Genomic DNA, 12980 nt, shown 5'->3' on the forward strand with positions numbered 1-12980 from the left:
ATAACAAATTATTTTTCTTCTTATTTAATATCTAATAAGTCTAAATCACTTCTTCTCCTCTCTACATCGTAGAACAAGATTTGGGGCCAAGATATATCAGATAAGAGTATTTTTAAGACACTAACTACAATTAATAGTAATAATTAGAAACAAAGTACTTTTATTTATGATATCTTTACGGATGATGCCATTGTCATTCTTCTTTATTAATACCATCCCTATCTACTTTATTTTAAGTTATTACAATTCAGTGAATTGATAAAGCGGTGTAAGGGACGAGAGAATTTTTTATGTTTAAGTAGAGATTTAGTTCATTAATAAGGATTATTTTATAAATATTTACCGTTGAACAATTTATAAGAATCCTAATTCTAATTTAGAACTTATATGAATTGTTTTAGGATTTCTAAAACGTATTAAGAATAGATTATAAGAATATTTCTTAAAAATTTGCACGGGCGCGGCTTGTCTCGCATCATTCTTAAAGAAAAAAAACAATCAAATTACAATAAAACAAATAATTTAAAAAGTGTCGTCCATTTATTTATTATCAAATTATATAAATAAACATTTTTGTGGATAATGCACCTTTTTATCATGTATCTATCTGAGGTTGTTACGGAAGTGCTTAGAATAGGGCTAGGTGGGGTAAATACGTTATTCAAAAAAAGTTTATCTTTTCATCTTATAATATATCTTAGATTCATTATTAACACTTACAGTTTAGATAATTGTTATAGGTACTATTTTTTTCTCGGCTCATAATCAGTCTATAATTTATATTAAAAACGAAATTGGCTAGATATTAATTATATGTTGTACATAATTTTAATTTTAAAATTAAATGAAATATTTTTACAATTTTTAATTACATAATAAAACACAAATTAAAAATTGTGAAATGTTAATATTCCTAAATAATTTATGTTTTATATTTTACGATTTATACGATTTGTATTTTAATTGTAATACTTGATTTTTAAAGTGTACATAAAGTAAGCAATACAGTATTGCTAAAAATAATACAATGGTCATCGTAGTAACCAGAACTGTTAATTGATGTCGTGTACACCAACATTGTTTTGATTTTTTGAAATTTGAAAGCTCACTTATTCCGTTAATAATAGTAAAGTTAGTTGAAGATACTGTTGATGATGTTTCCAAATCCTTACATTGTCTGTGAGAAACATTTTCTCTATTTAGATCATCAAAACACTCTGACAATGTTGAACTTTGTGAAGCTTTACTCTAAAAAAAAAAAATTTGATTATATTTTTAACACAGTAGTTGCAATTTAAATAATTAAAAATTATTTACAAATAAAAATGGATATAAAAGATTATAAACTATTTGGCGAAATAGAGCCTTATATACCTCTAGTTAAATAACCATTAACCAATGATTAATTAGGTTATGAAACAGTGGCGTGGCCAGGAGTGGCTGAGGGTACTGCAGCTTCCTGAAATTTTAGGATTTTTTAAAATTATTACTGTATTTTATAAAAATAAATGTTTAAGACCTTAATTGTGTTAAATTAATTTTGGAACTGTTATTGTTTTTTTTTGTTAGTCGAACTTATTTTTTCGATTAGTCTAAATTTAATATTATTTATTAATATAATAATGTTTGATATCCAGAAAACAATTTTTAAATATTAATATTCTCGTAATATAAAAATATTCAAGATGATATTAACGTTGACTACTAAATTTTTTCTAAAATAGTAATTTTAAGAATTTTTTTGGCTTATTTAAGTACTATTTATTTCTTGATTTTTGAGTAGTTAAATATTTTTTGTGTTTAACCCTTATAATCATTTATAGGGATACAAACTTTATTTTTTTAAATGTCAACATACATAATTAAGTAGTTTATACATTAAAAATTATTTTTGAAAATAAATTTTCAACTAAATTTTTTAAATATTTTTATAGTGAGTGGGAGGAGTAGCGCGGCTGAGTGACACGTCATGATAAAAGTAACACAACTCATACTTTATCTCCTGTTTATATTTAATAAATATAGTTTTAAAAAACTAATAAAACACGCTTTTAAGTGTTTTATTACTTATTACTTATTAAAGTGTCGGGCGCTCAATATACGAAAAATATGGCACAAAGCACCCACGATTTTATCAAAATAATACTAGTATTTTTTGTTCATAATTATTTTAAACTTTTTAGTTCGATGTGCTTTAAAAGCGTGTTTTATTAGTTTTTTTAAACTATATTTATTTTTCATTTTTTAGTTTTATGTTATGATAGTAGTTACTATCAATATCATGGTTGTAACGGGTAACGGGAAATCAAGGTTTNTTTACTAAGAAAAAATTTTTATTTCTTTTTTTTTTTAATTTTAATAATTTTTTACACACAAAAAAATGCAAATACTTATTTTACATTGTTTTTTAAAGAGTTTAACTCAAAATTACGCAATATTACGATTACACCAATACATGCATGTTGTAGAAGAACTCTTAAGCTACAATTACAAAAAAAAAAATTTTGCGTCAGATTGCATTTGAGCCCTGCACATAGAATTTCCCTATAATAAACGTGTATTTTTGTAAAAATTGTAATTTTAATAATTTCATTGGTTTTATCAGTTCGATCAACTTTATCAGCTTAAAAGTTGTAAAAATTAGATGTAATTAAAACTAATGATTCGTTAAAATTAAGTTTAAATAAAGTTACAAACAATGAGAACAATAGATACCCGTTTCCTGACTTACTGAACACTCTGTATACGTAAGCCGTATGACACGCGGATGGTATTGGTCAGTCAAAATAAAAATTTGTTTATATATGTATATATAATATTAATGACAAGCACGTGCGTACGGGTAAGATAACTAAAAATACATTTTTATAGGAATAGTGTGCCGACGTGTGATGAGCGAGGCGTGGGGTGGGTTGAATAATAACAATTCTTTTACTTTTTTACAAATAACATTTTGTTGCTTGAAGTGCTTGAGGATATATCCATGTTTGCAGTTGAGTTCTGACGTTTCGGACTCATTGCAGAGTCCATCTTCAGAGTGATGATTGCTAGTCGGTGGCTGTAACTATACTGGCGGCTTATCTTGATAACAGTGTGCTTTTATAAAATTGATAACATCTGGTTATTGACTAACGTTGTTTGCCGTATCAGGGTTTTTGACTTATGTTGCTGACCGTTTCGGGGTTTTAACTAATGTCGTTGACAACATTTCGATTTTTGACTAACGTTGTTTACGGCATTCTTGACATTTCGGTCTTCCTTTCCTACACCGGCAATTATTTGTTATGTTGATTGTAGCCTCTTCGTATATTGAATTATTTTCGGTGTTATTGGTTGATTTCCTTTTTGTCTGGTGTATGATAGGTAACCAAGTTTTGCTGATTTTCCATCCATCTTCTCTGTTAAAATTTTCCGGACATTCTTCGATTTCGATTGCTTCCTTGTACATCCGTTTGCCAAAATGAGTTTCTTTGTTAAGTATTTTTACTTTATCGAATTGTATGTCATGTCTTCTGTTTTTGGCATGTTCAGCTACAGCAGATTTTTCTGTTCTTTGGTACATCTTTGGAAGATGGACTCTGCAATGAGTCCGAGACGTCAGAACTCAACTGTAAACATGGATATATCCTCAAGCACTTCAAGTAACAAGACAATCCATGATAGTTTTAACTAATTCAAAATAACATTTTTTTAAAAGTAAAAAAAATTTAGGATGCTATAGAAATTTACAAATATTTAAAAAAATCTTTAAAAGTACTCAAAATTTAAGGAAGAAATTGATATACGAAGATAAAATAATATTAATCTATTTTTGTTAAAAATTAAAGTCATTATATATTAAGTCTTCGCTTTTGCATTCATATTATTATTTACTATTTGATTATACAACTCATTTAATTACTTTCAAAATAATTACGATATTGAGAAAAAATTTTTTTTTAGTCACATAAAATCGTTTTCTCAATTGGACCTGATGGTATCGTTGCAAAAATTCTTAATAATTGTAGTTTTTTCTATTTTTTCTTCTCTTTAGAAAGTACTTTCCTTCTCTATGGAAAATTTGTTCTATAACACCTATCCTTAAGTCAGAAAATTCTTTTTTTATTACAAATTAGAACTATATATCATTTTGCATAGCTCTAAAATTTTTGAGTCAGTAGTCTATAAGCTAATCAATCGAATTCTAAATCATATACCTATCCTTCAACAATGTAGATTTGGGTCTGGATAATCTACTGGACTATGTTGAAAGTTATTTACAAGTAGATGTTATCTTTACTGATTTTTTTAAAGATTTTAATTTTGTGGATCATGGTCTATTTATTAAGGCATTGGAGATGGAGGAATAGTATTGTGGTGTCGATATTTAAAGGTAAAGGAGACATACAGGAGTGTGAAAATTATAGAGGCATAAAGCTTATGAGTCATAATATGAAAATTTGGAAAAAGGTAATAGATAAGAGAATAATAAATGAACATCGGTATCTAAAAACCAGTTTGGATTTATGCCTGGTAAGTCAACAATGAAGCCAGTATTTTGTGTGAGGCAACTAATAGAAAAGTTTAGGGAAAAGAAGAAAAAGCTGTGTATGGTATTTATAGATTTGGAGAAAGCGTATGATAGAGTAACGAGAGAGGTTTTAAAGTGGGCATTATTGAGAAAAAGAGTCCCGAAAAAGTACATTAATATAAGTGTGGGAGGAGTAACAGAAGAGTTTAGGGTAAGAGTAGGAGTGCACCACGGTTCTGCTTTAAGTCATTACTTATTTTTTATAGTGATGGATGAAATTACTAGAGAAATACAAGGAAAGGTGACGTGGTTCATGTTGTTCGCTGACGATATAGTGTTAATAGGAGAAATAGGGAATAAATTAATCAAAGGCTAGTGGTATGGAGATCAGCTCTTGAAAAAAAAGCTTTAAGAATAATTAGGAGTAAGACAGAGTATATAGAGTACGAATTTGATCAAATTTTTATTTGAAAAAGGGAAATCATTTTCAAGTTTTAAGGGTAATATCTTTAACTAGACACTTGTTGTCATCAGTAATGTTAAAAAAATTGGTCAATTGAAAGCTGAGAAAAATGAATGACAGACACAAAAAAAGCCATATAATAAAATATTTTATATATTTAATGTAAGTTAGATTCGTGTAAATTTAATAAAAATTGGTGGACTCATTATGACAGCCATTTGCATATAGAAAATATGGGACAATTTTTTTTTTGAACTTCTAATACATAACATAAGCTTAATTTTAACAAATGTTTGAAGCTCGTAGTATTTCCGTAACATTTTCAAAACTTAAGTTGAAAAAATTTAATTTTTGTGCAGAAGTTGCAATTTTGAATCCTCTCCGTGGGCAGGTAAAGTATCAGACATTTAAAAAATTAAAGGAAAATACCTATAACGTAAGTTACAATAAAAAAAAAAATTATTTCGAATTGTTTATTTTTCAAAAAGTTATGACAGTTTTAAGAAAAAAATGTTGAAATTTACCGATTTTAAAAATCATAATTTTTTGGGGGATTTCTCTCATTTACAGAGAACGAGAGAATTTTTTTCAATTTTTAAGGACAATGTCTTCAATTATATAATACGATTTGTGATCTTTTGATGTATCGTTGAAAGAAATCGGTTCGGTGAGAGCCTAGGAAAAGTAGTGACAGACACATAAAATAAAAATAAACACATCATAGTACAATTAATACCTTCTCAGCTTTGAAGCTAAAATTATTTCTCATTTGATTCTTATTTAAAAGAAAAATATAATTGATAAGTCAATAAAGATTCTGGTCAAACATTTATGAAAACACTGATAAATGATTAATTATCATCGCATTTTAGCATCGAAGTTAAAATTAAATCACGTCCAGTTTCATATGAGGTGTCGGTGCTAAGAGGTCTAAATTCAATTTTTTGCCAGTAAAAACTATAATTGTTTTATGAAAAATGAATTTATAATTTCAATTTTTACGTACCTTAATACTAATGTTTGACGATGACTGCAACAATTCATTTATCATAAGTTTTTCACTTGAAAATGATGGCCTTGGAATGGTCCAAGTGTATATCTTTAAATAAACAATTATTTTTATCAAAATTGTATTTTGACAAACATTTTAATAAATTTAGTATATATTAAGTCCAAAATATCAATATAGTATTGAAAACAGTAAGGTTTTTAAAACAAACTGCTTATAATATGATCCATAGACTTAGTTATCTAGGGAGCTCTTTGGGCTAAAGTATACATAAATACATTAATAGCTTCTGCAAATATATAATGTTTATTTTTGAAGGGACAGTCTAGACAATGTGGGAGCGAAGCCTTCACAATTTTACAATTATTATCTTCTCAAGAAAATTTTTGAAGCTATGGTTTTTGATATAATAAAAATTGATCACTTGTGGCTAATTAATTAAGTAAAATTAAAACTATATTAAAAATATTAAACTCAAAGCCACAAAAAAATTAATGAAAAGTCGCGGATACGTATTTCGGAAACAATGTTATCATTATCAACGCTAAACACATACTGACACCCCGACTAGAAAAAACTCCCTTATATACCCCTAGTGACCTTATCACCTAGTGACGTCATCACTAAGTAATATTATCACATTTTGCCAGTTTACACAAGTTTAATAATGAATTTTTCAGTGGGCCAAGATCCCAATTAATTAAATTGTTTTTATTTTTAAACATTTCTATTGCTTCTCTGATATTAAGTTCTTTGTAATTATTTACGTTTTTAATTAGTTTTATGGTTTTAATGGAGTGATTATGTGTCAATAAATGTTCAGCCACTGGAGATTTCTCAACTTCTTGATTTTTAATATTTCTTAAGTGCTCTTTAAACCTGACCCCTATATTTCTTTTTGTTTGTCCTACGTAACATTTATTACAACTTTCACATTGTATTTTATAAATGCCTGATTTCCCCCCTTCATCTACCTTATCTTTAGGGTTACCTAATAAATCTCTTAAATTATTACTCTTAGATGTTACCAAAGTAATACCAAAATTCTTAAATATTTTAGTTAATCCATTTGAGATGCCCGGATAAAATAAAATTGGTGATCTAATTACTTTTTGTTCCCCCTCGCTGGAGAGTGTACTAGCTGCCCTCCTTTCTTTTTTCCACTTTTGTTTTCGGACTAATTTCAAAATTATGTTTTCGTTATACCCATTAAATTTAGCTATTTCTTTTATAACCACCAATTCTTTATCATAATCTATTTTATTCATCGGAATATTAATTAATCTGTAAACCATACTATTAAAAGCTGACAATTTGTGTTGCCAGGTGTGGTTCGATGTGTTCGGAATGTATCTGAACGTGTGTGTGTTTTTCCGATAAATTTCAAAATTTAGTTCCCCCTCTGTTCTTTTAACTAATAAATCCAAAAAAGGCAATTTTCCCTCTATTTCTTGTTCATATGTAAATTTAATCGATGGGTAAAAAGAATTTAAATGTTGTATGAAAACCCCCATATTAAAATCTTTATTTATAACTGCAAAAATATCATCTACATACCTAACCCAAATTTTTGGAAAATCACCATAAGTGTATTTTAAATTTGTTTCAAACCTACTCATGAAAAATTCTGCTAAAAATGGTGATAGCGGATTTCCCATTGCTGTGCCCTCAGTTTGCTCATAAAATTTATTTTGAAACTGAAAAACATTTTGACTCATACATAACTTTGTTAAATTAATAAGCTCATTTATTTTATCCTGTTCAATGTTTTGGTCCTTTAGCCAGTCTTTAAGAAAATCAATTGTTATATTTATTGGAATATTCGGAAATAAGGCAACTACGTCAAAAGAAATTAACCTGTCATTATTTTGAATGGTATAACTAGATAATTGTTTAACTAAGTCAATATTATTTTTAACTGAAAAGCTATCGAATTTTTTGAAAGATGAAAATACCCATACTAGGTGTTTAGCCAAATTGTAAGTCGGAGCATTAATATTCGACACAATAGGTCTCATAGTACTTCCTGGCTTATGTATTTTTGGCAAAGCATATAGTTTAGGTATTTGAGGGTTTGAAATTTTAATGAAAAACCTGAACTTTTCTTCGATTATTAATTTTGAACTATTTATGACGTTTGTAGCCTCCCTTATCATTTTACTTAATGAATTCTTTTTAATTTCTTTATAAGGACCCTCTTGAATCATTCTTGATACTTGAAATTTTTTTTGTAAAAAACTTGTTTTAAGACCCAACCAAAAAAATTTCCAATGGAAGATCTACTATTTTATCATAATAGATAATTTTAATAGAAATTATAGTAATAATTTCTAAGTAACTTTTGGTGTTTAAAAAGATTCTACTATTGAAATATGCAGAACTGAATTAATTTTAATGATATACTAAAACACCAAACAAAAAGTTAATTTACTCGAATTAAAAGAAACAAAAAAATTTCAACAAGTTTAACTTTATATGCTATGTCAACTATGTTTATATAACATTTAGGAAAATCAGTGTACTTTCCTTAAAGGTATTTTAAAATAGATTAAAATACAAAACCTAGAATTTTTAACACAAAAATAGTATATTTTTAAATACGGTAGCTATTTTCAACAAATTTAAGGTATTATTAATTACTGCACGATTAACAAAGAGAGAAGTTCTGACGACTTGTTTTCTATGAGTAATCGACCTCTAAATGTAATTTATGGGTAGATATAAAATTTATATTTAAATTGCTTATACTATTTGAATAAAATAGTATGGATCAAAATAAAATTTTTAGTGGAAATATTACTGCGTGATATTTTAGTTATAAATAAAAATTAATATGACAGTGTCTTATAAAGACAAATTTTTATAAGACTTGAATATGTTGAAAGTATACTTTCAACATATCTTTACTTGTGTAAACTAGCAAAATGTGATGATATTGCTTTGTGATAACGTCACTAGGGGTATATTTCGGTTAGGATGTCATTATGCGTTTAGTAATGATAGTAGGAAAATACACATATTTTTAGAGGTTTTTGTGGCTCTTTGAGCTAAAGATTTTTTAAAGAAATTTATAAAAAAAATATACCAAATGATAGTTAATACCTCACGTATCTATAAAAAAAAAAATTATATCGATTTTGTCATTTGTAATAAAATGTATGGCAATTTTAAGTAAAAAAAAAAATTCGAAAATTGGCAATTTTTAAATTTGTAATTTTTTTGGAGATTTCCGCCATTTACGGGAAACGAGGGAAATTTTTTCAATTTTTTAGGGTAATGTCTTCGACTAGATACAATTTGTGATCTTTTGACGTATCGTTGAAAGAAATCGGTTCGGTGAGAGCTGTGAAAAAGTGATAACAGATACAAGAATACATCATAGTAAAATTAATACCTTCTCAGCTTCGCATCAAATCTAAAACAAAATAGGAAATAAGTGACTCCCTTTTTTAACAATATTCATAATATAATGATTATAAACTATATCTTATAATCAATATTATAATAAATTTTTTAACGTAGATTTACAGTGCATAAATTCGTGTTGTTGGACACAAATAGATTTAGACATTACTTTTTATAGTCAAGTATTTGATTTTTGAAGTTGGTTTATAGTATTCCACATTAGTTATATCTGAATCACATCACTTATAAAAAAGAAAAAAGAAAACTTAATTTACAAATTTTCGGAAAAGTAGTTGAGTTTAAGAACACTATATGAAAAAATCCGAAAATTCCCCTATGTCTGTATGTATGTTTAATATACACGTTATTTTACACACAAATAGTATAACATTGACATAGAGTATCGAAATTTCATAACAAATATAACATTAATTTCACATATACAAATATTCCCTTACATTATATGCGTTATCAACTTCTAATACATGTATATGAAGTTTCAGATATATTTTTATAAGAGTATTTAATTGGAATAAAAATGTGTTAAGTTATTCAATTTAAATAAGTATTGTTTGCCAAAAATTAATAAAAACTGCCTTTTTATATTTAAAAACGTTTAAAAATATAATAAAAATTGATTACTTGCGACTAATATTATTTAAAATTAAATTTATGATAAAAATATTAATTTAAAATTAAAAAATACTAAAAATATTTAACTCAAAGTTTTATAAATATTTTTTCAAATATAATAAATTTGTAACATAACTACAATATAAACTTAATACTAGACTGTATTTATGAAATTGAAGGATTGATGTCGTCAACGCGCTGATGGTGCTCACAATTAGAAATAAATGAAAAAATCTTAAGAATAAATTATAGCTAACACCTGATAAATATTTAAATATAATGCAAAATTGTGAAATTTTTAAAGTAATGTTTTCTATTATATTAAATATAATAGAAAACATTTAAAATTAAGTATCAAACAACTTGAAAAAATGTATATTAAAAAAAAATTCACCGTCAAATTAATAAACAAAGAACGCGACTGTAATTGTTTCAGAACATAAATCATATAATAAAATTCTTTAGAAGTAAAAACCACTAGAATTATTATTATTCGTATTAATTATTATGGTATTATAGTTACAATAATTATAATTAATTATACAAGAATCCCTTTTTTTTTAATTTTGTACATTTGTTCTTATGAAAATTTAAAATATTAACTTAAAACTACAATATATAAATATGTATATGGTTTTCATTGAGTAAAGAAATGAGTTTTCTATTGTTCTCGTTTTTTATAACAACTGATCTGTTTCCTTACTTACTGAAAACTCTGTATATATATATAATTAAAAAATTCCTAAAAATACTAAAAAGTCTTATTGATTGATTAGGAAGTCAGAAACGTGAAGTTGTATATTTTTTATAATGAGTATAAAAAATTTGTAAATGATTGATGTAATAATTATTATAGTTATTTGAAGATCAAGGTTCCCGATGGGCGTTGATGAAAAATTATAATCCACCTTATTTGTTCTTGCTCATTACGCTGTATTCGTTTGGAAACAGAGTGTATATTTATATGTGTAAAGAGTTGAGGAACGCATGAGTAAAGTAATAAACAATGTATTTGTGGGAGTTGTGTAATTTTTGAACCGGATTTATATTTTTAGTTCACCCAAGGTCAATGTTAACGTTCGCGTAGATATTTATCGAAAATTAGAATCTTTATTAGTATTTTTGTAAAATTGATAAAATTTTTTATTTTATACTTCAACTTGTATATGTTTCAGTATATTTAAATTTGAGAATTCAAAACTTGTTTACTTATATTTCTATAATTAAATATATCTTTATTCAAATGAGATAAAAAGTATTTTATTTCAATCATATTATTATAAATTCAAATATGCTTTGTCAACGTTTCAGTTCGCTAATTTATTAACTGTTTAATTTAAAATTATAATTATTATATAATAACTTTGATATTTAAAAATACATTTTGGCTTAATTACTACAAAATGTTATTTTTATATTACAACGTGAGAATAAATTTTGAGATAAATTCAGAAAATTTTGAATAATTTAATAGATAATATACTGTTGTTAATTTAAATATGATTCAATTAAATGAAAATTGGATTAGTTAAATCAACCTTAGGTGATTTTTCGAATAATTATTTCTGATTATTGAAACAACATTTTTTTCATTTAGCCATAATTTTAAATACACGGATCGATTATTTTGGAATGACAGTTCACTCAACTCTTACTGTGTAAAATCCTTCTTTTCAAGCAAGGTTAATATAAATTCACTATGAAAATTTTTTACCCGAAATATATTGAGTGTATAAAGTTTAATTGTGATTAAAAAAGTCTGATTGATATATAAAATATTGTAATGTGACAAAATTTTGTTAAGTTTTATATATTTAGAACATGTGTATGAAGGAAAAAGTATATTCTTCTTGGTGTATTTTAAATAACAACCAAAAAATTGTTCGATGGTAGAAGACGGACGTTAAGTACTAAACTTATATAGGCAGAAATATATAAGTTTGTCTAAATCAAATTTTTAACAATTTTCCGTAAATATATATCAAATTTATTATTTTAGGGTTTACTTGACCAAATTTTTAAAATATTATTATATTTAATGTATAATGTCATATTTTATGGAATTCAATATTTAAGCTAATACAAAAAATTATATTGATATAATATTTTATGTATAAGTATGATCAGCGTTATAAAATCAGTAAAATATATTAGCAAAAATATTTCTTAGTCGTATCTATAAATATTAGATTCAAATATTTATACACAATATTTCTCGATAAAAAATATTGTTTTTTATATATTATATTAATATACAATAACACAATGTAATGTAATGTAGTTAATAAAGCAGTTTAAAAACGAACTATGGTTAAGTCTGTACATATACTCACATCTACGGTAGAATTTTCGATATCAACGACAATATCTAATTTTGGGCTCATTTTGACTCAAAAAATAAAACTTCCTTATCCTAGGACTTTTATTTGATTTGAATTCACTGTGATCGCCGTCGCTTATCCAGTCGATCATTGACTGGATTTATAAGAACGAAATATAATGAACGACATGATTCATTGTAGTCGATGAAATCACATAGACAACACACCTAGTGTAAGGTTTGTATTACATATTATTTAACTGCTGACTTTAATAAGTAGTGGGAGGCAGCGATGCTCTAATATTTGTTAATTGCAGTATTGCAATAAAAAACGATATTCTAAACCTGATATTATTAAACACGACTACCAGATTTTAAAATTAAAAAAATTCTCTTATTATTTAATATCTTCCTTGAAAAATATAAATCAGTAATATGTTAAAAATATATTACCTCAAAAACAAACTCATTGATAAAGAAATAGGTTATATTTTTTTACTTAAAGAAAAGTTTTGGGGATACTGAAAATGTAGCAGCAGATTTGTTTAAAATTTATAGTGGACTTGGAGTCAAAAATATAATATTTTTAATAATCAATTTAGTTCTAAATGGTTAAGGTACAATTTTAAAGAAGAAAAGA

At 25.8% G+C, this 12980-nt stretch overlaps 1 protein-coding gene across 1 annotated transcript; it reads right to left on the reverse strand.

Annotated features, from left to right (window-relative positions):
• Window positions 1-518: 518 nt before the first annotated feature.
• On the reverse strand, window positions 519-12568 carry LOC126893813 (uncharacterized). Its single transcript, XM_050664331.1, has 3 exons — window positions 12354-12568; window positions 5980-6072; window positions 519-1248 (listed from the first exon to the last, which is right to left on the reverse strand). The coding sequence occupies exons 1-3, from the start codon at window positions 12402-12404 to the stop codon at window positions 937-939; spliced, it is 456 nt and encodes a 151-aa protein (XP_050520288.1). The 5' UTR covers window positions 12405-12568; the 3' UTR covers window positions 519-936.
• Window positions 12569-12980: the final 412 nt, after the last annotated feature.

This window comes from Daktulosphaira vitifoliae, unplaced genomic scaffold, assembly GCF_025091365.1.
Source record: "Daktulosphaira vitifoliae isolate Bord-2020 unplaced genomic scaffold, ASM2509136v1 Scaffold_1, whole genome shotgun sequence".
In the NCBI taxonomy this organism is placed as follows: domain Eukaryota; kingdom Metazoa; phylum Arthropoda; class Insecta; order Hemiptera; family Phylloxeridae; genus Daktulosphaira; species Daktulosphaira vitifoliae.